The sequence below is a fragment of the Mustela nivalis genome (assembly GCF_964662115.1).
Source record: "Mustela nivalis genome assembly, chromosome: 13".
NCBI lineage: Eukaryota > Metazoa > Chordata > Mammalia > Carnivora > Mustelidae > Mustela > Mustela nivalis.
Window position 1 is genome coordinate 771,855 of NC_139032.1, and position 27,784 is coordinate 799,638.

At 53.0% G+C, this 27,784-nt stretch overlaps 1 protein-coding gene across 3 annotated transcripts in view; it reads left to right on the forward strand.

The window, feature by feature from the left end:
- Window positions 1-25,106, forward strand: part of SPTLC1 (serine palmitoyltransferase long chain base subunit 1) — a 44,694-nt gene extending 19,588 nt beyond the window's left edge. Inside the window, exons 6-15 of one of the 3 annotated variants that reach the window (XR_014302173.1) lie at window positions 2,035-2,167; window positions 5,708-5,837; window positions 7,292-7,381; window positions 12,712-12,819; window positions 14,717-14,812; window positions 15,167-15,263; window positions 16,315-16,369; window positions 19,467-20,797; window positions 20,846-22,707; window positions 23,725-25,106. Coding sequence is in view for 1 of the 3 variants with exons in the window: in XM_082696494.1 (XP_082552620.1) it covers window positions 2,035-2,167; window positions 5,708-5,837; window positions 7,292-7,381; window positions 12,712-12,819; window positions 14,717-14,812; window positions 15,167-15,263; window positions 16,315-16,369; window positions 19,467-19,584; window positions 22,634-22,707; window positions 23,725-23,818 (995 nt within the window). In the remaining 2 variants the exon portion in view is untranslated. Of the gene's footprint in view, window positions 1-2,034; window positions 2,168-5,707; window positions 5,838-7,291; window positions 7,382-12,711; window positions 12,820-14,716; window positions 14,813-15,166; window positions 15,264-16,314; window positions 16,749-16,843; window positions 17,755-19,466; window positions 20,798-20,845; window positions 22,708-23,724 lie in introns of those variants that run through there. The other 2 variants (XM_082696494.1, XR_014302174.1) reach the window with 2 other exon arrangements.
- Window positions 25,107-27,784: the final 2,678 nt, after the last annotated feature.

Sequence of the window (27,784 nt, forward strand, 5' to 3'; positions counted from 1 at the left end):
CTGGCAGCACGTGGCAGAGGGCCGGCTGTCAGGGTCAGGGTCATGTCCTCTGTGTTGGTGATGTCACAGGTCTGATGCTCAGGACCTAAGCACACGTGTGATGCCCTGTGGATCACACGGGACACAGTCATCAGCTTCGTTACCGTAAAGTGCCACACTTAGCTGATGTCGATGTCGTCTGTGCAGTGACCGTGACCTCTCAGGAATGGACGTCAGATGGTACTTCACATGCTTTTCGTAATAGGCTGTGTTGGTGTCCATGTTAACGGCTGACAGGAAGAGGCACGTTTGGTCTTTCACGTGCACGCGTCTTGGAGGAATTGTGAAAATGAACTGCTTATCCCATTCCAGTCAGGTCGTGATAAAAGAATGGACTTTTAAAATATGTTTTAAGAAGCGTTTAGATGAGGGAGTCCAGTAATGTTCTCCGTTTGTTTGTTAATCAGACGTGCAGGGGCTGTCCGGAGAAGCCGGGTAGTCTGGCGAGCGCAGGGTCAGGGAGGGGCACTGGGTTCATGCCTGATGGGGCGCGGCTGAGCTGCAGGGAGCAGCCGGCGCAGGAAAACTCCAGGACCCCAAGCCCGTAGGAAGCGACGAGGGGCCGGGGCCAGCCTGCGGCCTGCCTGCCGGAAGCAGCGCGGTCCCTCCACTCTCCGACTCGCGCCCGCGGTTCCTGACCGGAGGTGATCGCCCTTGCTCGCCAGCGGAGGGCGCAGGTGGGAACTGGCCGCCCGGCGGCTGACGGCAGCAGGCGGGCGCCCTGAGCTGAACCCAGCTCCGTGGCAAGAGACCTGCAGTGCGGAGCGTGAAAGCTGAGCGGCCGTACCCAGCAAGGACGCTAGAGCTCGCCTCGGGCGTCCGCTTCCCTGACCCTAGATGGGGAGTGAGGCAGGACTCTGCCTGTTGGCCGGTGTGGGGCCTGCTGTGCTGGAAAGAGCTAGAGGAAGTGGTAAAAGTCCTCTTCTCTCTGGGGAACGCCTTGTTTAGGACCGCTTCGAAGTTTTCAGGTTCAGAGCTGGTCCGTGCACCGTTTATTCTAACCACCACCGGGGCGTGTGGCCCGCCTGCTGGGGCGTGTGGCCCGGCGCCGGGGCCTGGGAAGGTGAGCAGCGGTGAGCCACCGCGATGGGCGGTCCCCGGTTAGCGGGCGCAGTCGGTTCCCGCCGTTACCCCCGCGTTCTTCTGAAGCAGCTCTTGTAAACCACGGGCGTTTCCCTCTGTGCCGTGCATCTCAAGTCCCCGCACACTCAGCGGAGAGTCGCACGGAGCGCGAGTGCCGTGGAGCCGGAGCAGGTGCGCACCGCGTGCGGGCACCACTCTCCAAGGAGGAAGCACCGTCGTCTGCAGGCGCACGGGGTCTTCCGCTCCTCTTGTCTTTTTCCTTTAAAAGTGGGGATTGGGAGGGAGACAAGCCATAAGTGACTCTTAATCTCACAAAACAAACTGAGGGTTGCTGGGGGGAGGGGGTTTGGGAGAAGGGGGTGGGATTATGGACATTGGGGGGGTATGTGCTTTGGTGAGTGCTGTGAAGTGTATAAACCTGGTGATTCACAGACCTGTACCCCTGGGGATAAAAATACATGTTTATAAAAAATAAGAAATTTAAAAAAAAAAAGTGGGTTTCCAGTTGTCTCAGTGTCTGCTGTGGTACATTCTGCTAAATGGGAAAAGGCTTTAATACTGCGGCACACATTAGTAAAGTCTCCATGTGGTTGGTTGAGGGAGTTAAAGCAGGCGAAGTGGCTGGGCCTTGTGTGGCCGAGCTGGCGTGGCAGAGAAGCGAGAGCAGGGTCGGCGCGGCCCCACTCGGGCGGAGGAGGGGCGGAGGAGTAGCTGATGCCCTTCACAGGCTTGGGGAATCGTTTGGCCGAGAGTCATCTCAGCAGATCCCATATAATTTACAACTCAGAGACGGTTTCATTTGGCTGTAAAGCGACAGTATTACCGACCAAACTACTTACGTCATTTACTTTATTCTGTACTTAAAGAAAAAGAATGAGATGTTTCAACCCCTGAACATCTATTTTATTGTAGATGTGCACTTGGACTTGGAGGACCGCCTGGCAAAGTTCATGAAGACGGAAGAAGCCATCATCTACTCCTACGGGTTTGCCACCATAGCCAGTGCGATCCCCGCTTACTCCAAGAGAGGCGACATCGTGTTTGTGTGAGTAGCTTGACCTGTGTTGCCCATCAGAGGTCCTCTGGTCAGAGGTCCTCTGGAGGGGACGGTGATCTTCCTGGGGAATGCCTTTGTTAGAGGCTCTCTGCCTTAGGTAACACTGACTTTCTCTTTAAAGAGGAATTTCCGCGAAGTAATTGTGCGGCACTGATGACACCATCACTAGAAGGATGCCGAAAGCATTTTTTTTTAATTGATTGGTTTTATTTGTTGATATTTATTGATATCGGGAAAGCCAAGCCTCCGCTGTCCTTTGAGTGGATCATTAAGGGCTTTGAATTTTAGGTCTCAGATTTACTTTTGTTTCCTCTTTTCCTTGTTAACAGCATAGCCAGAATAATCTGTTAAAAGTGCTCATCTGATGCTTCATGCGTAAGCGCTCCCCTCGTTCCTGAAACAAAGGTCCAAGTCCTTACTCCAGTCGTCTGCGTTCGAGACTCATTCTGTCCTTTTCCTTCAGGTGCTCGTGCTATAGCCCCATTGGCCCTATACGCTAGTTTCCTCTCGCTTTGGGGCCTTTGAGCACACCAGTCCCTGTGCCTAGAGTCGTCTCCCCCTCCTCCTCAATGCTGGCTCGTGCCACTCACCCCGCACGGTGGTGCCTCGAGGGCCAAGCCGAGACCCTGCCACATGCGGGGAGAGTGTCACAGCCGGAGGGCTTTGGTGTCCTTGGGAACCGCTGATCACACAGGTGCGCACGCTGCCTGTCGTGGTGCGGCTGAGCCATTTTGCATCCCCATAAATAGTTTTACGTGATACAGTTTCTTGACATACTCAGAAGCGTTTGGTATTGTCATTTTTTTTTTTTAATTTTAGCCATTCTGATAAGTGTATAGAGAGATTTTATTGTGATTTTAATTTATATTTCCCTGAGGGCTCAAATGTTTGCATTTTTGGACTTTGGTCGTGTCATTAGGAGGCCAGTCCATAAAATCCCCTGGGATTCCTTCTTGTGTTTTTGGGAGAAATAGTATAAAATTAATGTCAACTCCTGAAATGCTTGGTAGATTTCTCCAGTAAAGCCAACCAGGCCTGGAAATTTATTTTTTGGAAGAATTTTAATTCTGAATTCAATTTTCGTAGTACTGAAAAGGCTGCTCAGATGGTCAGCAGCATCTTGATGAGTTAAGATGGCAGGATATTGTTGGGACACGTTTGATCCATTCTGCCAGTCTTTGTCTTTAAATCGTGTATTTTGGCCATTTACATTTACAGTAATTACTGAACATGTGAGGGCACTTTATTTCTGGTTTCATATCTGTTATCTCCTTTTTGTTTTTCTGTTTTCTGTTTCCTGCCTTTCTGGGAGTTAAGTGAGCATGTTTGGGGATTCTCTTTTAACTTATGCATGGTGTATTTGAGTGTCTTTCAGTCTTTGCTTTCAGTATGACATTATGTGTGCACGTGAGTGATGGCCTCTGCTGCTCCCGTCATTTTACCATTTCAGGTAGAGATCTTCACGTTCCTTCCACTTCTCTGCTCTCCTTGTTGGTGATTGTTTTCAGTACTTCCTGCACATGCAGTGAAACCACATCACACAATGTTGCAACTTTTACTTAAATCATCCAAAATGATTTAGAAAACTTGGGAAGGTAAGAAGAGCCTAGTGTGTGTGTTCATAATTTTACTTAACTGTGTTCTTTCTTCCTCTCTGATAATCTAAGTTTCTTTTCTTTTTTCTTTTACTTATTTTTTTCTATGTGGAGAGCTTCCTTTAGCCATTCCTTTTCCCCTGGTCGGCTGGGGTCATCTTCTCTTGGTCTTCCTTCATTGCCTTCCTCTGTTCCCTAAAGGATCTTTCTGCTTGTTACAGAATTCTTGTTTGCGAGTTGTCTTCTTCCAAACGTTTTCCTGACCTCCCTGGTTTCTGATTGGTCTCTCAAATTATGTTTCTCTTCTATGTAAGGTGTCATTTTAGGGCTGTTTTCAAGATTTCTTCATCATCATTAGTTTTCAGAAGCTTTACTATAATTTGGGGGTTCATTTGTTTGGGTTTACCTGTATGAATTTCGCTCAGCTTCTTCCCAAATTGGAGGCACCTTCCGTCCGTATTTCTTTGAGGACTTTTCAGCCCCGCTGTCTCTCCGTCCTCCAGCCGTCCGCTGCGGCCAGTGTGGCAGCTGTCGTGGTAGTTCTGCGGGTCCCTGAGACTCTTGTTTCGTTGTCGTGTGTTTTTCTCTGGTTTCCGTTGCGTAGCCCCTGTTCTGTCCGCGGCTCCTCCCGCTCTCCGTCCCACCTGGCCTGCTGCTGAGCCCGTCCACTGTACGTTTCCTATTTCTTCTGGCGGTGCTGTTTCTCAGTTCTCGCTTCCCCATGGGGTCTTTGCTCCTGTGTCTTTCCTGGGGCTGTTTGTCCCGTGTCCCCCGCGTGTCCCCCGCGTGTCCGTAAGTGCCCCCCGCAGTAGTGTTATCGTCACTGCTGTACAGCGGCTCTCGGAGAATCCCGACGTCCGTCCACTTGACATTGGTATTTGATTCTTGGCTCTCACTCTTGGTCGGACACGTGGTTCTCGGGATCAGGACAGTTCCCTCTTCTGCTCTCAGGGTTTTCGTCGGCTTTCTCTGGCCCTCTTCCAGGCGGGGGGACCGCCAGGCGCAGGTACAGGCCAGGGTCCCCCTTCCGCCTGCGCGGACTCCCGGGTCCGCGTTTTCATGGCCGAGCGGTTAGCGACGGTCCCGCTGACCCCTGAGCCGCCTGTGGCGCGGCCCACGCCGGAAAGCGGAGGCCGTCCCTGCGGGGAGCGGCGGCCGCGGCCCTCCACGTGCGCTTCACGGACGCCGCCGCGAGGCCCTGTCCCTGGCTGGCGGGGTCCAGTCCCCGCTCCCCTCTCCGATGCCACCGCGGCGGCGGTGGGCCCCCAGGCCTTGCGTGCTCCAAATCTGGGCCCCGGCCGTCGCTGCTGTGGGCAGGCGCCCTGGTCTTCTGTGCTGCGGCCGCAGGCGCCCTGTTTTTTTGTGCAGCGGCCGCAGGCCGGCCATTTCCGCCCGCCAGGCCGCCCGTCCTGTCCTGGGCCGCCGAGCCGGGTTCTGGGCGCTTCTGTGGTCACGGCCCTGGGCGCTGGAGCGGGTCGGCGTCGGCAGCTCCGCGTCGGCGAAGCCCGGGGCCCGGCGGCCGTAGGTCGGAGCCGGCCCGTCGCTGTCCGAGTCCTGCTGTCCGTTCCCCGTGTGGCGTCCGGGGCTTGGCTCGTTGGCAGAAAAGCGGGGAGTCGGACCGTCCCGCGTTCGCGGCCGACGCCCCCGAGTCCTGCGGCGGGTCGGCCCCGTCCGTCCGCCCCGGTCCATCCGCCCCGACGGGCTCCGAGCGCTTCCGGGGGTGTGAGCCGCCGCAGCCGAGTCCAGGCAGAGCAGGGCCGGGTCAGCGCCGGTGCGGGCCGCAGAGAGCGTGTGTGTCGGGAAGGAGCCGGTGCTGTGGGGCAGAGGCGCTCCGATGGGCGCGGGCCGGGCCGGGGCGGGGCGGGCTGGGCCGGGGCTGCTCTCCAAGAGCGCGGCCGAGCCCGGGCCCACGCGCGGTCTCCCCTCCCCGCAGGGACAGGGCGGCCTGCTTCGCCATCCAGAAGGGCCTGCAGGCCTCGCGCAGCGACATCAAGTGGTTCCGGCACAACGACGTGGCCGACCTGGAGCGCCTGCTGCGGGAGCAGGAGGCCGAGGACCTCAAGGTACGACGCTTCCGGCCGACGCGGGGCAGCTGCGGGGGGCGGGGGGCTCCTGCTCCACCACGGCAGCCCGGACCGGCCTGGAACCGCGTCTCGCGGCCCGCGACGCTCGGCAGCTCCGGGGGCCGCTCCGGGGGCTGCGGGGTCCTCCCGGGCAGCGGCGGTGACGCGGGACCGCGCCCGGCTTCACCGGGTCCGACCGCGGCTGCGGGAGAGGCCCACGGGGTCACTGTGTGACGTGGAAAAGCGAGAGAAGGGACCCCCTCCCCCCACGCGGGCGCCACATCGGTCCGGGTAGGGGACTCGGCTGTGTCGAGCGGGACGGTGGGAGCTCGGTCCGGCCCTGCGACCCGCCGACCCTGCGCCCCGCCGGCCGTGCAGCCGCTGCCCCGGGCCTGTGCGAGGTCCTGCGCGCTGCCCCGTCCCGCCTGCTCCATGGAGGACTCCCGGGTCGGGATAAAAATGCCTCATTTCGGACGCGGGGGAGGCTCGCCGCCTGCACGTCCTCCGTGACCCCGGCGGACCCGCGGCGCGCGGTCTGGGTCGAGAGCGCAGCGCGTGGTGCCGCCGCTCCGGGCTCCCGGCTCGGGGCGTCACAGCTGCGCGTCCTGCAGGTCCGTCGTGGCCGCGGAGCGGAGCGGCGGGAGGCGGGGCCCCTCGGTGCTTGACCTCGCGGGCCGGACGCAGCTCCACAAGCCCGGCGCGGCCGAGGACGACGGACCAGCCCTCCGCGGCCGCGGGACGCTTCTGTATCTTCCGGAGCAGCGTCCGCTCGGCCTCCCACGCGCGGGGTCGACGACCTGGTGGACTTTACCGGACGGGACGGTGCGGGAGGACGGGATGGGCTCCGGGGTCGGTGCGGGGGACAGTGTCCGCTGCTTCTCACGGAGTGTCTCGGCGTCTGCGGAGGACACACGGCAGGACGAGAGCCTCGTGCCCTCCTGTGTCCCCACGGCCTCTGTCGCGGCCCTCTGTGGGGACGGCCGTGCTTACTGTCGCTCTGTCTTCCGCAAACGTGGTGGGTGCTGGAGGGAGCAAATCCCGGCCGGACATTGTGACCAGTGCACAGTCCAGGTGTCCTGGCCTCACGGTGACCTCGACTGTGCGCAGCTCCCCACAAGTTTCCCTGCAGCGGCCCCAGTCGTTCTGGGTGTGGGGGTGTGGTCCTGCTTTGGCGTTCGCAGCACCGTGTGTGTGTGTGTGTGTGTGTGTGTGTCTGTGCACGTGTGCGTGTGTGTGCGGTGACCTCACGGACGGCCGAACTGGGACACCTGAGACGAGACGGCGCTGTTGTCTCAAAGTCACATGGTCTGAAACCTGGAACTTGAAACTCACGCAGGTGCCTGTTGCTCCGCTGTCGGATGAGTAGATTCTGTCCGGCCGGAGCATGGACCCAACTCTGCGTTTGCATTTACTGAGATTTAAGATGTGTTTTGTTTTGTTTTTTCCTTTTAAAGAATCCTCGCAAGGCTCGGGTCACCCGACGTTTCATCGTCGTGGAAGGGCTGTACATGAACACCGGGACTGTCTGTCCTCTCCCGGAGCTGGTAAGGCGGCACGCTCAGCGGGCGTCGCAGCACTCGGACGGGGCGGTGTGTGGACGCTTCTCCTGTCGGACGCCTGCGCTGCCTGCACAGCGGGCGCTCACGTACCCGGGAAGCACATGGGCGCTATGTGCCCACCCCGGTCTTCAAGCAGTGATCAGGACTCCGCGTTTTAAAACCTACTGTGTTGACATGTAATTGACTTACAAGGGTACAGTTTTTTTGTTTAAAGACTTTTATTTACTTTATTTGAGAACAAAAGAAAGCACAGGCCATGGGAGGGGCAGAGGAGGAGGGAGAAGCGGGGAACCCGATGTGGGGCTCAGTCCAGGGACCCTGAGATCGTGACCTGAGCTGAAGGCAGAGGCTTAACCCACCGAGCCACCCAGGTGCCCCAGAACAGCTCCTTGAACAGGAAAAGCGATCTACTGGGTTTAGAAAGCACGACTGCGAGATTTCTCGTTCACTGAGGTGAAGCTCACGCGAGATAAAATGAGCCGTTGTAGAGAGTTCCGCGTGTGGCACAGGCTCCGTGTTTCGCGGCCGTCGGCCGTCTGGTTTTCTCCCGGTAGCCCCTGCCGCTCAGCAGCCCCTCCCCAGTTCCCCCTGCCCGTAGCCCCCAGCAACCACCAGTCCGCTTTCTGTCTCTGGATTCACCCGTTCTGGAGATTTCTGATAAACGGGATCATCCCCTCTGTGACCTTTTGTGTCTGGCTTCCTCCACTTCCCGTGTTTTCGCGGTTCCTCCGGTGTGCAGCGCGCACCAGTCCTGCGTTCCTCGGAGCGCGAGTCCGCTGTGGGGGCGCACTGCGTGGCTCCTGTGCCGAGGGGGCTGGATGGCCGCGCTCTGGCTGCCGGAGGGCTGCTGTGAGCTCGCGTACCAGCACTTGTTTGAATCCGTGTTTTCGGTCTCTCGTGTGTGTTCTTGGCCACACAGTCGCTGGATCAAATGGTGAGTCTGTGCTTCGCTTACGGAGCACCTGCCGCACGGTTTTCCGCAGCGGCTGCGCCATTTTACAGCCCCTGCCCCGCCCGCAGCGCGGGAGGGCGCCGGTTTCCCCACAGCCTCACGGACACTCGGCTGTTGTTTCCGATTTTTGCCGCGCCGGTAGGTGTGAAGCACGTGGTTGTGACTGCCCTTCCCGGAAGACCGACGATGCCGAGCCTCTTTTCTTGTTCTGCGGCTCTTAGTGTGTCTTTGGGGAAGAGACTTCAGAAGTCTTTCGCCCGTTTTCAAACTGGGCTGTTTGTCTGTTTACCGTGACGTCACAGGAGTCTTCCCATGCCCTGGACACGAGCCCCTTACCGGCTACGCGACTTGCAAGTGTTTCCCCACAGTTCTGGAGGTCGTCTTGTCATTTCTTTGGTTCGTATCCTTTGATGCGCTGAAGCCTATGATTTGATGAAGGCCAGTTTGTCGAGTCTTCCGTAGCTGCTGCTTCTGGTGTCCTGGCTGAGAAATCTGTTGTCAAATCCAGAGTCGGGAAGCTACACCGCTGTGTTCTCCTCGGAGCGTTTCGTAGTTCCAGCTTTGTTGTAGGGTCCTGATCCGTCTTGGTGTTTGTTTGTTTTTGTTTTTATAGATTTTATTTATTGATTTGAGAGAAAGAGAAAGAGAGCCCAGAGGGAGAGGGAGAGGCAGAAGCGGACCTTCCCACAAGAGGGAGCCCAGTGCGGGGCTTGATCCCGGGACCCTGGGATCATGACCTGAGCCGAAGGCAGGCGTGTAACCGACTGAGCCCCGCAGGCGCCCCGTCTGGTCGCTTTGGACTTAATTTTTGTGTGTGTCCAGTTTTGTTCTTCTGCATATGGTTTCCAGCTGTCCCTGGACGGTCGGCTGAAGGCACTGTTGTCTTGCCCGGGGTGGTCCTGGTCTATTGGCCATAGAGAGACGGACTCTCTGGCTTTCAGGACTCTCCTGTCTGCTCCGTTGTCTGCAGGTCTAGCCTCATGCCAGTATCACCGTGTCTCAATTCCTTTGCTTTATAGTAAATTTTGAAATCAAGGCATGTGAGTTCTCCAACTTTGAGGTTGTTTTGGTTATTTGCAGTCCCTGGAGATTCCTTTTGAAGTTTAGGATCGGCTTTTCCATTTCTGTAAAAAAAAAAAATGCCATTGAAATTTGGATAGGGATCGTACTGAATCAGGATTGTATTGAGTCCGCAGATGGCTTTGGGAGTATTTCCATCTTAATACTAAGCCCTTGAGTCCGCGGACACAGAAATATTTCCGTTTACCCAGATCTCCTGTAGCTTCTTTCAGCAGTGTTCTGTTTTTTTCACCATCAGGTCAGACATCTCTTTGGTTAAACTTATTCGTAAGTATTTCATTCTTTTTGATGCTGTTATAAATGGACTTGTTTTAGGGATTAACTGCCAGATTATAGAAATACAACTGATTTTACAGGGGTTTTTATTTTTTATTTCATTGTTAATATTTTTTTAGGACTTCATTTTTACTGTATTCTCCATGCCCAGCACGGGGCTCGAACTCACAGCATTTGGGTCCTGCCAGCTGAGCCAGCCAGGCACCCCTGATTTTGTGTTTTGACCTTGTATCATGGAATGTTCTGTCGGTGAGCTCCTGGAATCTGTGCGTACAGATAGTGTTACCTCTTCTTTCCATTTTACTTTAGTTTCTTGCCTCGCTGTTCTGGCTAGCACCTCCCACACGGTGTTGACTAGGAGTGGCGAGGGGGGAAGCTTTTCAGGCTGCGGCCACTGACTATGATATTAGCGGCGTGTTTTCCATAAATGCCCGTTATTGGGTTGAGGAAGTTGCCCCTCGTCCTGGTGTGTTGTGTGTTTATACCACAACGGGTTTGGATTCTGTGTGGTGCTTTTTCTGCATCCGTTGGTGAGTCGGTCGTGTGGTTTCCCTTCATCCTTTTAACAGAGTCGAGGTTATCCTGCGGTGAACCGCCTTTGCACGCAGCCTGTGAGCTGGAACCTAAGTCCGTCCGTTGAGTGGGGATTCAGAATAAGGGTTTCATGTCTTATTTTTAAAGTTTTTCACTGTTTCTTGAGGAAATCTAAATACATTTTTAAATACCATGGAAGAGATGTGTCCGTTTTCCTCTTATTTTCACACCAAAGGCTGATAGAAGCATATCGGGGTGGTGGTGGCCAAAAGATAGCAGCATCGCGTGGTCAGCACGGCAGCAGTGGGCCTTAGCGACGGATGGAGGCCCCCAAGCCATGAAAGGAAGTACACAGTGGAAGGGACAGGTCGGATACACATTAGCATTGAGTATGTAGAGATGACAGGACACAGATTAGGGCTGGACTTTGGGGTTTCTGTTTTGTTTCACTGGTCTGTGTGTTTGTGCACCAGTATTGTCATAAGACTATTAGAAATATTCTAAAACATGATTCTTAGAAAATTTCTCACTCATAAAACTATTAATGAATGGAAACAATATTGAAAAGATAGAATTCTTCCCAGATTAGTTTATCCATTGTTAATAAAAATCCACTGAAATTTTAGTGGTTGATAATTACTAGACTTTAATTCACTCGTGAAACTGATCACTTCGTAGTGTTCGGGGTAAGTCAGGTGACCGCTGGAGGGGAGAAAGCTGGATGCGGGCGTGTGTGTGTCCGTGTCCCGCTGTGCTGACAAAAAAGTCCCAGAAGAACCTACAGATAAATTGACATCTAAGCCTCTGTTGGGAAAAGACTGTCTTATAAGACCAAAAGCAAAGAGGAAGAGAGCTGGAAAGGCGTATTAATGAAAGCTTTTTCTGAATTTAAAAAAGTGCCATGAATTCAAATTAAAACACAGTGCCACTGAGGGAAGAATGATACACGTTTCCCAGGAGTTTTACGTATAATCAAACTAGTGATTAACAGGCAGATTACATGTCTTCATTCATATATCTTAATGTCTCCGTCTTCAAAAACGGGCATTGTGCTGTCTGCATTCTTGAGTTAAATTTAGAGCATCTGAAGTTCAGCCTGTTTTGGTCATCGTGGTACCGTTGACCCTTGAACAATACAGGGGTTGGAACTCGTGATGCCTAAAAACTTTACTACTCATAGTCTCCTGTTGGCTGGAAGCCCTACCTATGACATCAACAGCTGATCAACACGTATTTTGTAGGTCACTTGATTAGACACTCTGTCCTTAAAATAAGCTAGTGAAAAGAAGATGTTAAGAAAATCATATGGTGGGGCCCCTGGGTGGCTCCTGCCTTCGGCTCAGGTCATGATCCCAGGGTCCTGGGATCGAGCCCCACATCGGGCTCTCTGCTCAGTGGGGAGCCTGCTTCCTCCTCTCTCTCTGCCTGCCTCTCTGCCTCCTTGTGATCTTTTAAAAGATTTCTTTTAAAATCTTAAAAGAAAAAATCTAAAAACAAAAAAGAAAGTCGTACAGAAGAGAAAATACATTTACAGTGCTCGACTGTATTTATTGAAAAACATCCACATCTCAGCAGCCCTGTGCAGTTCAAGTCTGTATTGTTCAAGGGCCACTGGTAGTTGGGTTCTAGAAAGCGCGCGTGTGTGGTTATGTCATGCACATGGGCTGCAGATGCTGAACTGCGGCTCCTGGGCCTAATGCGATTCATTCTATGCCTTTGGTCACAGCATTTGCATCAGTCGCTCAGTATTTAACCTCGTTTTATGTCTTTTTTCTTCGAAGACACTTTATTTAACACGTATGAGAGGGTCTTTTGTTTTTTTCATTATTTTTCTTTTTAAGATTTTATTTAGCAGGGGGAGGGCAAGGGGAGAGGGAGAGACAGGTTCTCCGCCGAGCAGGAAGCCAGAGGTGGGGCTCCATCCCAGGACCCTGGGATCCTGACCTGAGCTGAGCAGACACTGAACCGACTGAGCCCCCCAGGCGCCCCAGTTTTATATGTATTGTTGGTTCCTTCACACGGAGCTCAGGGCCATCGGCACTACGACTCGTGCCTGACCTGCAGCTGGTCTAACAAACTGTTCTCTCCTGAGACGCGAGACGGCGCTTCAGCGCTGTGCTCTGTGCTCGGGCCGTCCGAAACAGAATCACCAGCCAGAGCACAAAATGTGAACCGTGGCAATGAAGAAGCCCCTGACGAAGGGTTTGTTTACAGCGCGGGCCAAAGCGGGGGGCAGACTCAGCTGGGCGTGTGCAGGGGCCTTGCCGCTCTGCCCTAGACCTTGGGTGTTGACTACGAAGAAACGTTAGCAAGTGGCTGGTGCACAGGAACAGACCTGTGAGGTCTGTGAGGAACACCTGTCGTGCTTTTATTTCCTCTCTACTTTAGCTTTAGGATTAGGTCTGTCTTCCCAGGATATTGTTTAGTCCGCAGATCGTCAATAGTTTAAAGCTGTGCTCTGTTTACCACTTAGGTTAAACTAAAATACAAATACAAAGCAAGAATCTTTCTGGAGGAAAGCCTTTCGTTCGGAGTCCTGGGGGAGCACGGCCGAGGCGTCACCGAGCATTTCGGGATCAGTGTAAGTTCTCGTCTGGGGCGGGACCCGTGAGCTCACGGTGGCTGCTCACAGCATTGTGGTCTGTTGACTCGGCAGCATTTGAACATGTTTTTCTTAAAATCAATGAGAATTCCCTAAAGTCATCCTTTAGAAAATACCATGGTGTCAGTGGAATGATCTACTTTCTGGTAGTTATAATTCTGAATCCTGTTATTTCCCTTTATGGGTGTTAGATAGCCGTGCCTTCTTTAGAGAGTCAGAAGCAGTGCCGGCACAGACGATGCACAGGCTCGAGGTTCCAGCCGGCTGGAGTGAGTTGGGCACGTGTTCTCTTGCTGATGGGAAAGGAGCCCCAACTGCCCCACCTTAATGGTTGGTGCCCCTGGAACCCCGGGGAAGCAATGTCAGCCTGTCCGCAGGACCTGTCTTCACCCACCACTATGTGACCGGTGGGGATGAAAGGAACTTTCCTGCAGATCCTGTGCATAAAAGTTTTGCAACCTGTGTTAAGAAGTTGAACTGAAGGGGCGCCTGGGTGGCTCAGTGGTTTGGGCTGCTGCCTTCGGCTCGGGTCATGATCTCAGGGTCCTGGGATTGAGCCCCGCATCAGGATCCCTGCTCCGCGGGAAGCCTGCTTCCCTCTCTCTCTCTCTCTCTGCCTGCCTCTCTGCCTACTTGTGATCTCTGTCTGTCAAATAAATAAATAAAATCTTAAAAAAAAAAAAAAGAAGAAGAAGAAGTTGAACTGAAGAACATGAAAAATCATCAGAGATTACCTATATCCCACCAGCAGTACGGTCCAGAGAAAAATGGAGAGCCGGACGAGTATCACACAGAATGAGATTGACACATTCTCCTCAAAGACAGACTGACATTTGGTGATAAATGCAGTGAGGAAAAGTGCATAATATGGACCTTATTTGGGTCCTGATTCCAGCAAATCCTGCAGAAAGCAAGCTTTGTGAGACAGGTGTTTGAACACAGAGTATGTGACGATATTAAGAAATTTTTCACTTTTTAGGTGTGAGAGTAGTTTTGTGACTGTGGTTTTGGAAAGGTCCATGTCCTTTAGAAGTGCACACTGAGACGTTCACAGCTGGAACTGTGTGAAGTCTGGGGTTTGCTGCAGAGAAACGATGAGGGCAGTGCAAGGCGCACGGTGGTTCACGAGCCGGTAATTACTGAACCTGGCGGTGAGAATTGTTTCTCTATCCTCTGTACTTACTGTGTGACTGAAATTTCATAACGAGGTGTTTTAGAAAGAATGCACAGATTTCCTTGCTGGGTGTGTGGGCCATTCAGGAACCCCCAGATGCACTCAGACCACCTGTCATCGCGGCCATCAGTGAGTGACTCTGAATGGCTGCCACGTGTCCGGGGTGCAGACAGGACGCTGCTGCAGAACGTGAGAGTCCGCGGGGCGCGGGCCTGAGAAGACGCTGGGGACTCGGGAGCCCACAGGGCACAGAGTAATTGGTTTCATTTTTGAAAAGTTGAAAGTAAATTGAATGTAGGGATAAAATGCTCAAACTCTGATCGACTAGTTTGTGTTACCTCAGGCACCTTCCGAGGGAAGGCCAGCTGGGCCACTATTTTATTCCTCTGAATATGTTTTGTATGAAGCAGTTTGGGATTTCATCTTCTTTTAATTGCTCTCTCCTGCCACTGTGAATGAATCGTGCGTGCGTGATGAAATGGCCAAAAAGAGCAAAGTGGGCCCCTTTCCAGAGGTGCACTTCGAAACATCTCTCCTTGTAACGATGAATTTTGTGTGGTTTATCCTTTGTTTGCAGGTGGGTGCTTTGTTTCCCCGAGATGTCGACCTGATCAATGCGAACCTTTCTCTGCAGGCTGGATGTCTGTCTTTAACTTTTTTTTAAATTGAGGAATGACTACTGCGGTTCCACTTTCTTGGCAGATCGATGATATCGACCTCATCAGCGCCAACATGGAGAATTCCCTCGCGTCCGTCGGAGGTTTCTGCTGCGGCAGGTCGTTCGTGATTGACCACCAGGTGGGTTCATTTTGGAAAACGAGCAACGACTGAAACCAGTGGTCACACTGGTCGTGGTGAGAAGTTGTCAGCATGTGATTTCCAGTCACAGAATTTCATTCTGACTTACTTCCCCACAGTTTTTATTTAAAAGTTGATTTGTTAGTAAAGTCGCTCAGTATTTACTTTCGAAATTACCTCCCTTTTTAAGAAAGTCTTATTTGTGTCACAAGTGTAACTTGTGTGCATGTGTGGGTCCTAGCACTTTACTTGTACACACCCGTCGGAGATGCTGCAGATCTGGGGCCGTTAATGTTTCTAGCCAAAAAAAAAGAGCAGCATATCTGTGTCTCTAACTTGTGCGTTTCTTCTCAGCGCCTTTCTGGCCAGGGGTACTGCTTTTCAGCCTCACTCCCGCCGCTGTTGGCCGCCGCTGCGATCGAGGCGCTCAATATCATGGAGGAGAATCCAGGTACGGTCGTCCGAACCCAGGACACCAGGCACCGCAGTGACGTCAGCCAGGCTGCTGGCGTGCTCTCAGAGGAATTCGCTAGAGGGAAAGTTTCCCTCCCAGAGCTGTGCCTCCGCGTGGCGCTGCCCGGCATTCCCAGGGAGAGTGGCGGTGCAGACCTCATGCAGCCTCAGGAATCCGGTAGAGCTGCTCCCCGCCCAGGAGGCGAGCCAGAGCCGGAGCAGGGCCGGCTCCCAGGATGGGCAGCGGTGCCAGGAGGAGGGGCGGCTCTGGGCGTCACCACTGGAGAAGGTAGCTGCAGTGCGCTGCTGGATCCCAGCTTGCCTGGTTTCTTCCCTTCAGCCTTTGACTCACGAGTTGGTACCACGGCCAAACCCGGTTACCAACCGTTAAAGGTCCCTTACGGGGCCAGTTTGACTAAATGTCAGATGTGCCTTTAGGCTGCAGCCACACTCCTCACAAAGCCTAAAACAGAAATGAAGAGCCTGACCTGGTGTTTCTAAATTTAGAATTTTTAAAGTTCCTCAGTTCTTAACAGTTTTAGTTCAGAGAATCAGGAACTACGAGTGTTTCTGGGTGCACATTCATAAGCTTGCTTCTCAGAAGGCCTGGCGCTCCTGCCTCTTGCTAGATATTTTAGTTTTTTTTTTTTTTATTTTCCATGGATAAAATATGTAGATATCAAGGAGAAGATAGAAAACATTACTACAGTGTTTATCTTTTACCAAATTGTTAAGGGTCCAGAAAGTTATATATTTGTACCCTTTTATTAGCCAGATTCTTTGTAGCATCTGATGAGAACAAGAGCCACTGTTTTGTTGTGAAAAACCTCCTCCCAGATTCTGCTGATACTGGGTAAGGAGCTGCCAGGACACGTGTGCCGGTGACCAGGGCTCGGGCCCCAGCAGTGTTCCTGTCTGTGTGCTAGTGGTCTGCGGGAGGGTTGGCAGCATTTCTATTGATGAACTTTAAAAATCTTGAAAAATATTTTTACATTAGTAATATCAGATCTTCTAGATACACTATCAAGAGCATTTTTTTTTCCATGCAGGTATTTTTTTAGTTTTGAAGGAAAAGTGCGAACGAATTCATAAAGCTTTACAAGGGTAAGTTTTCTATATTTTCAACCAACTTAAAGTCTGTCTGTACCATATTTAAACAACTAGTGAAAATTTTTGAATGTCACCTTCTTGGTTTTGAGTATATTTAATAGGCTTAGATCAGTTCAACTGAATTACAACTGAAAAAGGAGAAACGGCATTCAGTCAGATTTGTCTGTGGGCTTGGAGCCGGAACGTCCATTTCTGGTTGAAGAACCATGACTTTGTTTTTCTAAAAAAGGGACAAGCTCACTGGCATTATAGTGATACATTCAGTACAAAGGCGAAAATAACCACCAAACATGCTACCACGCTCGGGTGAACGTGGGAGAATCGCTACACATCTGTAACGATCAAATGATGTCATTATGTCACATCTGCACAGGTGAAATGGTACCATTGTATCACATTGTACAGATAAAATGATATCATGTCACATCTGCACAGATAAAATGATACTATTATATCACATCTGCACAGATAAAATGATATCATTATATGCTATAGAATTAGTTGACAGTGGATTCGTACTGGCCATAGTTCTTGGAAAATAGTTACTAAGTTTTATTTTAAATTAAAACAAGAAAAACAGGTGGAATTGAAATGAACCTTAGGAATTTTTACTTGTGTTTGTCTTAACTACACAAGAGAAACTCTTTAAGATTTCTCTGGAATGGAGAAAAAAGTTCAGGTGGGTCACACCTTCGTGCAGATTCCTGGTCTTACAGATGACCTCACGTCGCCCGAGGTATTCCCTTTGCCTTTCCTACGGTGCAAACATGTCTTTTCAGTCATGAAAGTCCCACCTGTTGACAGATGTGGAAGCTGGAAGCTTTTCTAAAGGGCAAGGACAGTGAGTAAATGAGCAGATCGCAGCTGTTCCAGATAAAGTAAGGGCAGAAATGATTAACGTTCTGGGTGTGTGTACACGGTAGTAACAAAAGTTCTTCTTGCATGATTTATGGCTAGGAGGTATTATTCGCGTTGGTTCCAGTTACTCGGTTTATAAAATATTCATATGCCAGCACAGTACGGCATGTTCGAGTCACTTGGGGCCCTGCATTCTGTGTAGTGGTGTCAGCGTGTGCACCTCGTGCGGCCGCCGCCGCCCCTTCCCTGCTCTTCTGCCTTTGCCTCCCGCCCGGTCTCCAGGCCCCGCGCCGTCCGCGCACCGCGCCGTCCGCGCCCCGCCGGGCTCCACTGCTTTCCCTCAGACTCCCTCCTCTTCTCTCGCAAGTGCGTACACGCACGGGCATCCGAACCAGTCTTCCGTCGAGTTACACCTGGAGAAGCTGTCTCCTGCCATCATAGCGCTTCCGCATGAAGGGCCAGCACCTTTGGCTGTCCCCTCTTTTTTGTCACCCTTCCCGGAGTCATTTGATGAGCACTGGGTACACTCCACCGTCTTGTCTCCTAACTGCCTCTTTCCCTCGAAGACCCCGCCTTCTCCTCAAGCTGCCCGTTGTCGCTTCTCCTTGTAGCCAGTCTTCTCTGCAGTTTGCACTTTGTCCTCACGATCTGCTGTCCAGCAGTCTGTCCAGACGCCTGGTGGTCTGTTTCATTCTGTTCGTGATGATGCGTATGAGTCCTGTGGTTCTGTCTTCCTGCCAGCTTCTCAGACATCTTAGTTCTTTTTCTTCTCTTACTGCGTTGGTGTAGGTCGCTAACACACTATTGACATCTTCTGGCACAGGGGTGATGCCCCCGTCATTCCTAGTACAAAAGCATTTCCTCAGTAAGTATGAAATGTCATACTGAAAGTTTTCTGTACATGGTACTTATCAAATTATTCCTCGATTTCAAGGCTTTTTTAAAAATCATAGATTTTTGCTGAATTACGTTGTTAGGATTCTTCTGGTATTAAACCATGCTTGCTTCTGGAGTGAATCCCTATTTGATTACGGTGTATTTTGGGGCACTGATCTGCAGCCTGTTCTGCAGCCTGGTTTATTGAAAGGTCCTAGTAGGATTGATTACATTTAAGGAGAGGAGACACAAATTGCAGTGCTCATTGGTGGTTTTAAAGGCAGTTGAAGTTGGCTTCTGGCATCTCACATGATGCTTGACGCACGGTAGTCATTCAGTAGAGCTTGGTGAGTCCTAAATGTGCTACGAAGTACCTTCTGTGCTAATCTCATTCTGAGAGAGAAGCAGAGCCTTCTAAGTGAAGCTGGCTAATCAGAGGCAATCGAAAATGTTAGCTCGGGGCCTCCGGGTGGCTCAGTCAGTTAAGCGTCTGCGGGCAGTTCAGGTCATGATCCCAGGGTCCTGAGATCGAGTCCCACATCGGGCTCCTTGCTCAGCGGGGAGTCTGCTTCTCCTTCTGCCTCTGCTCCCCTGCTCGTGCAGGGGTGCTCTCTCAAGTAAATAAAAGTGCCTTTTTTTAAAGAAATTTTAAAAATGTTTAGCTCAATTTCAAATAGTCGTATGTCACCATTTGTAGCCTAGGAGATGAGTCGAAAATCAAACTATTACTAGTACCAGATACAAATGAACTTTGAATGAACCTGTGCTGCGGTTCTCTTGCCATCTATAGTGAACATTTGAAAATGCAGGATTTCACTCCTAAGGAGCGCTCTCTCCCCACCTGAGAAGCTACAGATGTCTGTGCTGTTAAGTCCTAAGAAAGATGAAAATAGTCACTGAGGCACATCATCGATCCTAGGGAGTCCTGAAGGAAACCGCGATAGGGACAAGGGTGTAGACGCTTCCCTAGAGGAGGGATTTGGGAGGGAGGCCCAGGAGTGGTCCTCAGGCCGGGACCTGGCTTCCTGACCGGCTGCAGAGCAGAGGGAGGGGGCAGAGGAGTAGAGGTTTGCAGGCCAGGGCGCAGGGAGCGCCTGCAGGAGTGAGCCAGAGGCGTCTGCGGGGCAGCGATCGCCTTCCCAGCCACACTCCCAGAGCGCCCTGCAGGAGGGTCTAGACCGGCGGCCCCGGGCAGGAGCGCGGATGTCAGCTGCCCCTCTCGGGGCTGGAGCCGCCGCGTGAGGCTTCCTGGAAAAGCCACCAGCTGCCAGGAACGCCGGCGTCGGTCGGTTACTTAGGTGTGGGACATGCTTGTGCCCAGAAGGGACTTAATGCTTGTGTGTGTGTTTCCTTTCAGCATTGCTGGGTTGAAAGTGGTGGGGGAGCCCCTTTCTCCGGCGCTTCACCTGCAGCTAACAGACAGCACCGGGTCTCGAGAAGAAGACGTTAAACTGCTTCAGGAGATTGTAAATCACGTAAGTATGTAGTTCTTCTTCCCGGAACCCACGCCGTGTCTCAGCGTCGAACCGGGAGCCTTCCCCGCGCTTGGCGAGTCCAGGCCAGGCTTGCACAGGCGCGGGGTACGTCAGGAGTCACGACGCTCCCGCAGAGCGGGGCCAGCTGTCTGGGCTGAACCCCCAGCGTGGCCCGGAGACAGGACAGAGTAGTCTTGTAACCAGAAAGGAGGACAGGCCACTCGCTCCTTTACCAGGCCTAATTTGGAGGTCGATTTAAATATCTTCCGAAGGTGATTTTACCACTAATTGTAACTTCGTCATTAACTGAGAAGTGCCTCTCTGGGGAAGACCGCGTGCCCGTCCGTGCTCAGCAGAGCCGCGTCTCCGGAGCCGGCCCCGCTCACTTGCTCCGCGCGGCTGCCCGCTGCCCTCCCTCACGGAGGGTCGGAAGTGGCCGGGCAGCACCGCGGGCGCGCGGAAGGTGCTGGGGGGCCCTGCCTGTACCTGATTCTTCGGTCCAGCTGGCACGCATGTGAGAATGAAAGCAGCTGCATTCTGCCTCCCTGTCCTGCTCGTCCTGACGCTCCTTCCAAGGGCTCTTGCTCTGAGCCTGTGCCACTGGATGTCAGGGCGAGGGCTGTCCTTTGTGGTGTCCCTTTGCCTGGCTGTGGCCATGTGGTCATGCCTTTGTCCCTGGTCGCGTGGCTGCTCAGTATGGAGACGCAGGTGACGTCAGCCTCTGCTTCCCAGCTTGCTTCAGCTGTCCTGCGTCCCACAGTGTGAACTATGTCACTTAGAAAGATGCACCATGGAGGGCTCCACGCAGGCCCTCTGGAGTCGGTCGTCTGTAAAACCAAAGTAGACGCAGATTCTGAGATTCCCGCTGAGGAGGTGTGGGAGATGGTGAGCTGTGAGGCTGCGGCGACTCTCCCCTTCCGAGTGCAGAGATGCCACAGGCGTTCCCTTGGGCTCAGCTCTGCAAGCGTGAGGAAAGACAGACGCCCTCGCACGGGATGAAACATCCCAGAGACACCTTCTACCACCTCGGCACTTGGACCACCATGTCACTCGAGTACATACAGACCTGAGAGAAAGTGCAGCCTCCCTGTGCTTATGTGCAGCACCAGAATTGTGTATAAATTAAGTGCAAGCTTAATGGACACAGCGTACAAGGCAGAGCCGTCACAGTGGCTTCTGTGACAGGCGAGCTTGTGCGCTGAGACTGTCCAGTGTGGGGCCGGGCGTTGGTGGTATAGTGGTGAGCATAGCTGCCTTCCAGTGTGGGGCCGGATGCAGACTTCTGCAGAGCAGCCTCCGGGAGCCACAAGCCCCGTCACTCCAGGCTCCTTCGCCCGGCCCCCTCTGCACGGCTGTCGGCCCTGGTTCCACGCTGCGGGACCTGGGCCGTCCCTGCTGCCGGGGCGCTCGTTCCCATGAGAGACCCAGCAGTGGGGTTCCTTCCACTGGTGCCAGAGATGCTGCAGAGGGTGAGCGAGAAGAGCATCGGATACACAGGCCATGCTTGCATTGCTCGTCCTGAGAACAGAAGAGAGGGCTAGAGTCTGCACAGCTCATGGAGACCAGACTCTGTCGGAGGCCCCAGCCCGAGACCTGCTGTCTCCAGGAAATCCTCATGAGAGCTGAATCCGGGAGCAGGGCGTCTAGGGAGGGACAAAACAGTCTGGAAACTGCATTTGCGCAAAAAAGAGCGCTCTGTCCTTGCGTCCGCGCCCCAGGCTCTGCCTCCCTGCTGGTCGGTGCCAGAGAGAGGAGACTCTCCAGTGAGCTCTGCAGAGCACAGAGCTCTCGCCAGGGGCTTGTTGAGTGGCTGGACAAGACCCTGTTTTTAAACTGAGCGATGGTTTGTGTTTCTTAGCTGGCCAGGGCTAGGAGCAGAGCCAGTCCAGATGTTTTCAGGAGTTAGCTCCCCCAGCACACTCCAGCTGTTGCGTCAGTAAGCGTCGGCTGTGTGGCCGCTGGGGGTTTCCGGTGGGGGGTGTGGCCTCGGGAGGGCAGCCTGGCTGCGGACGGCGTGGCCCCTCTTCGGGCCGACACCCTCACTGCCCAGCCCTGGGGATGCCTGTTCTTCCTTCATCAGTCCCCTGGCTCCGACGGATGCTTTTTCATGATTCACAGACCAAGAAATGCGAGTGTTTGTGAGCACGCTCGCAAGGTTGTACACCCCCCTCCCTCCAGAACATTTTCTTTTTTTTTTTAAAGAGTTTATTTATTTATTTGACAGAGATCACAAGTAGGCAGAGAGGCAGGCAGAGAGAGAGGAGGAAGCAGGCTCCCCACTGAGCAGAGAGCCCGATGCGGGGCTCGATCCCAGGACCCTGAGATCACGACCCAAGCCGAAGGCAGACGATTAACCCACTGAGCCACCCAGGCTCCCCTTCCAGAACATTTTCATCTCCTGAAAAGAAACCCTGATAAACCGTGACTTCAGTGTGATTTTTATATTTTCTTTATTTTGAGAGAGAATGTTTAAATTTTTTAAAAAATGTTGGCAGATGGTTGTGGTATGGAAAAGCGACGCAGACAGTGGGGGACTCCAGACTCTTGTAGCCTGGTAGGACCTGCTCGAAGGTAGGTGCAGAATGCAAGGAATTGCTGGTGTTTGGGATGGGAGTGGTCTGTCCCTGCGACCGTCCCGGTGTCACTGTGCAGTCCAACTTCGGGGTGGTGTCCAGGACTTTGCTGGCACTGTTTCCCCGTGTCCTACTTCTGCTTTGCTTAAAATGGAAAGCCCTGGCCACCTGTGGCTACTTGAATGGAGTCAGATTAAAAGTGGGGTCTCGGTGGCACTGGCCCTGTCTCGCGGTGCCAGACAGCCACACGGCTGGCGCGGTGCCCTGGGCGGCGTGGAGCGGAGGCCGCCGTAGGACGGTCATGCCGCTTGGGGCTGCTCGGGTTGGGGTCCTGGTGTCGCCGTTTTGCCTTCTCACAGTTGTAACTGGAGAAGGGAAGGAGCGCTGCGGTGGCGGATCGCATCCCAGCGTCCGCTCCTGTTGCAGTGAACCCGTGTCCGCAGCCCGGGTGCCGACCTGTCCCTCCTCTCCCGCAGTGCATGAACAGAGGCATCGCACTAACGCAGGCGCGCTACCTGGAGAAGGAAGAGAAGTGCCTCCCCCCGCCAAGGTTGGTGGACGTTACAGGGTGACTGGGCCTGGGTTTCCTCCTCTCGGGACTCGGGATAAGACGTGTTCTGTTCCGGAGATGTTGGGAAGGCTGTGCAGGACACGGAAGAGTGTGTGCTGTACTACACAGTACGCCGTCGGGTTTCTGTTCCTAAACCAGCCATTTAGAAACTTTTCATGCTGAAGCCCCCCCCCCCCCCCCGGACGCGCTGTCCTCCCTCAGTTAACCCAGACGTGTGAGACCCCAGGACTGGGCTCCGGTCCGCAGAGGTCTGCCACGCCCCTAAGCTGCACGCACTGTGCCGACCCTGTCCGCCACGAGGGCCGTCCTGGGAGGGGCGTGTCCAGACAGTGGTCTCGACCCCACAGCTGGCCGGAGTGCCGTGTGGCACTTGAGCTGGCAAACACGTATAAACCACCCAAGGGAAACCGGGCAGCAGTGGGGAAGATCTGGAGAGGTTCGAGAAGCCGTCCGCGGGAGGGGAGCGCTCGGACTCCTGATGTAGGATCGGGAGCTGAAGATGGAGACACGGGAGTGCTCGGGGCCGCAGCGCAGGGTCGGCGAGGCCGGAGGTGGAGGGCGCGGGCCGTTCCCGCTTGGAAGGGACTCAGCCTGCCAAGAGCAGGCGGTGCTCGGGCCTCACGTGTGGTCAAGTGTGTCAGACTCGCGGGTGCCCCTTCTAGCAGGGCGGGCAGTGGTGTCCAGACCCTCGGGTGCTTGCGGGGCCAGAGCACGAGCTTGAGAGGGACGAGCCAGAGGGCCCTGGAGAAGGGGGGTCCGGGGCGACACAAGTCCCAAGCACGTGCAGGTCCAGGCTGGGCTTCTGGAAGACCGCTGGCGGCCGCTCAGGTGCCCCGAAGGCCCTGCCCTCTCGTCCCTGCTGCACGCGCCGCGCTGGGAGGAGGGGGCTGTAGGCGGCAGGCCCGCTGCTGGCCGCGCCGCCTCCCAGTAGGACTTGACGGGCCGAAGCAGGTGCGGGAGACGACTCTGACCATGTCCTGTGTCGTTGTTTCTCAGCATCAGGGTTGTGGTCACGGTGGAGCAGACGGACGAGGAGCTGGAGAGAGCCGCGCGCACCATCAAGGAGGCGGCCCGGGCTGTGCTGCTCTAGGCCGGGGCCTCGCGGCCGCCTCACAGCACACACACGGGCCTCCGCGTCAAGCCTTGTGATCTGGGCGGGGCCTGCGGGGACCTTCGGGGACCTGCGGGGGTGGCCGCCGGCTGCGTGGGTGCGGACTTGCCACCAACCGCGAGAGGATCCTGGCTGGCTTTAGGAAGGAAACACATTCAAAGCCCAGGAGCTGGTTTGTTTTCAAGAAGAGAACTGATGACCGCAGATAACTGGTATTTAAACTGTGCTATTCAGGTGATCTACTGTGCTAGCATTTTATATTCTTTTTTGTTGCTCGAGAATGGAGCCTCAGTTCATCTCGTCTCTCCAGTAGCAGAGCGCGCAGCACTCCTTAGTGTTTCCTAGAATTACGTCTCTGCCGCACTCGCGCCTGGAGGGACGCCGTCCGGCTGGGCACAGCCCGCTTCTCGAGGGTCTGACTCAGCCCTCGCCCTGCACAGCTCAGCGGCGGCTGATGTATGAGGAAACACATCTGTGTGACTATGACAAACTTCCTGTTGTGATATATTTGAATCCCAGAATTTTTACATACACTAAATTTTGATGTTACGGCATTTCTGATAGCTAATCTTAACATCCCTAACCAGGGAGGGTGTAGTCGCTGTATTTCTTAAGTGATCACTAATTTAAGTCGAGGACGGCTTTATTTTAATAGAATGGACCTTCACATTTATCGTGTGTTGATTTCTAATCTGTCCTAGGAAGAGGGTCACTGTGATGTTCCCAGAATAGAAATCGTGTCCTTGATGTTTTAGGATATCCTGAATGTAGTCCTTTTTGTGGAGTGGGTTTGCCTGAGGACATGTAAACTACAGCCTTTCTCGAAGTGAAGGAAATTTACTTTTCCTGGGAGCTCACGGAGTTCAGATATCTGAAAATGTGAACGCACCAAACGTAACGTTTTTAAGTTGTTCTTTAGCGATCTGTTTCTTCCTTAGCAAACCAGGTTTGGTCAACGTTTGTGCCTGGTGCCACGGGGTTGTGCGTAAATACTACACCATTGTTTCTTGTCTTAGTAAAGGTAAAGGAATAAAATTGTTTAAAAAAATGTATAAGAATGCCATTTTTATAGTGTGTGTTCATATTAACAAATGATCTTCAACGTCTGTTTGAATAACCTATTTTTTAATGTTTAATTTCTATTTTGCTGGAGGTATTTCGTACATACGTGCCTTGTGATTGCTGCTGCTTTAAAGGATACGGGACTCTCTTGGGGGATGAATCTTTTGCTTTATATTTTAATGAAATAAACCTACATTCCTAATAACTAGTCTATTTGCACGTGTAATATATTCAACAGAATGGTCTCTTGACTTTTTTGCGTACATTGGGCGGTAGTCTTGGTGTCTGTTTAGAAATTATTAATCAGATGTCGTGGTGCCTTTCTTCAGTGTCTAGTATCTGCGCTCCTGCCGGCTCCTGCTGGTTGCGCCTGGGCCACCCTAAGCTGTGCCTGGCATGGGCAGGTGGTGATGGCAACTTTCTTGAGTCACCATTTCAGCATCTAGACACTCATGGCTGTGTTTTAACAATGACAGAAGCTCCTGGAAAGAAGGTGGAAGCAGCACACGGTGGTTAACTTCAGCCCTTGGGAAAGTCCGCATTTTGAAGAAAAAAGCAAAACTAAAGTCTTTCTTTTAAAACTACACAGTGACCAACATCCAGTTATGGACGCCACAAAACATACCTGCTAGAAACAACAAAGCTGTAGAGAAGTGAGGCAGGATGCTGAGAGAAAACTCTCGAATCTGAAGCAGGGCACACGTTTCTCGGAGACTCGGGGTTCTGGAGGCTCTGTCTGTGACCGGGCTGGGGCAAGCAGCACGGAAGCCACTGGGGGACTGTTTTCACTTGGCACAGGTGCCCGCGGGGTGGGAAGAGCCGGGTGACTGCTCCCCGGCCGTTGGCTACAGCCAGGCTCCAACTCGGGAAACGTGGGGCCCCGGACAAGCGGGGACAGAGAAGAGCAGTGTTCCAAAGCTGGAACTCCGGCACAGGGCCACACGCCTTTGTCTGTGCACCACGGAAATGCGCTGCCCCGTTGTAGGCTGTATTTCAATAACAGAAATCGTATAATGTGCATTTTTATATCCATGAAAGAAGACAAAAATCAGATGTGCAGGCCTGACGCCATCTTTCCTTGTGGACGCAAAACCGTAGTATCCCAGACGACAGAACGTGTGAGGACGATGATGGCCAAGTCCATCTCCGTTATCTCTGTCTTCCCAAAACACTGTCCTTACGAGGACATCAAATAAAATCACTCCTAACACATCTACAGTATGAGTTTTGTCATAGAGAAGACCTAGCCTTCGTGATCTTACCCAGTGTCTCGTGAAGAGGAGGGGCTGGAAGGTTTAATGATGGCGGAGCACGCATGCAGTAAAGCGTCGTCTCTGCAGAGCAACCTAGAAAACAACACTGTCCAGAGATTTGAGGGAAAAGAAATGTGAAGTCTCCAGACTTTCTTTGAGGTAAGGGGTTGGTCGAAAACAATGTTAGGTTGGAGCTGAGTACTGTTCACAAGCCCTTCCTGAAGAGTCTGCTGGGGGACCGCTCCATTGGGTCAGGAAATACCTGGGGAAACCGGAATTAAAAGAGTAAGTTGAAAAGTCTTTAACAGAAAAGAAAGCAATATAAGGAAGAACCGGGTACAAAATCCGCATGAAACGGGGAGCAGAAGCCCAACCAACCATAGAGATGATCGCGTTAGAACGTGAATGGACAAAACTTTCATCCAAAGGCTGAGGTTGGTCAACTACACAGCGACAGAGCATGCCGGGACACAGCACATTCAGAGACACGAAGAAGCGGAAAGTCAGGAGGCGACCGATGTGCCGCGCGATCGAGAACCACAAGCTCGAGTGACCAGTATCCGCGTCAGAAGGCCTCAAGACAAGAAATACTAGTACAAATAGCGATGTTTTGGAATGATAAAAAGTGTCTGTGTAGTGAAAGTACAACAGTTAGAGGTGTATGTGCCCCTAAAAGCAGCGACCTGACATCCTGAAGCAGAACTAGCGTAGTTGGCAGAACAGATCACGTAACAGTAGTAGTTGGAGACTTGAGCAAACCGGTCGTCCGCAGCTGACGGGACAGCCGGCCAGGAAAGGACTCGGAAGGCCCGGGCGGCGCGTGATCCAGCTCGCGGACACCGGCCTGCGCCCGTGCAGCCGTCCGCCGGGAGCCTGCGGGACATGGTCTCCCGCTGCACACGGCGCCTCTGGGGTAAGCCGCGTGCTGGGCTGTGACCAAGTCTCAATAAATTTAAAGATTGAAACCATAGAAAAATCTATGTTCTCTGCCCGCAACACAATTCAGTCGGAGATTCTCAAAAGAAAACCGGAAAGGCTGCGGCAGCGCAAGTCCGCGATCAAAGAGAAGCCGCAAAGGAAGCTTCTTAAACCTGCTGATCCGGCACGTGGAAGAGTTCGCGTGACGCGCCGAGAGCAGGGGCCAGAAGGCTCCGGAGCGCTAAATGCCGTGTCAGGAAAGAGGGGAACGTCCCAATCAGTCACCTCAGCTGCTCCCCGAAGACACTGGAAAAAGACGAGCAAATGAGGCCTGAAAGGAGAAAATAAAGAGTAGAGGAAATAAAACAGAAAAATAGAGGAAATCAGTGGAACTTGACAAAGCCTGCAGGACTGGCCGCGGAGACAGGTTAGCCAGTGAGGGCCTGCAGGGACGACAGAGCCGGAGAAATTGGAAAGATTGCAGAAGGAGATCACAAGTTTATGCCGGCCGGTTAGCCAGCGTGAATGAGGAAGACACAGACTAACAGATTCCATAAGAAAAGTCTGAGTAAAAGGGTAACCAATACGTTGAATTAGTAATTTCACATCTTCTCCCAAAGTTGTCCGAATCCAAATGGCTTTACTAGTAAATCGTATCTAACGTTTAAAACACAAGCAATACCAATCATTCACAGGTTTATTTCAGGGCAAA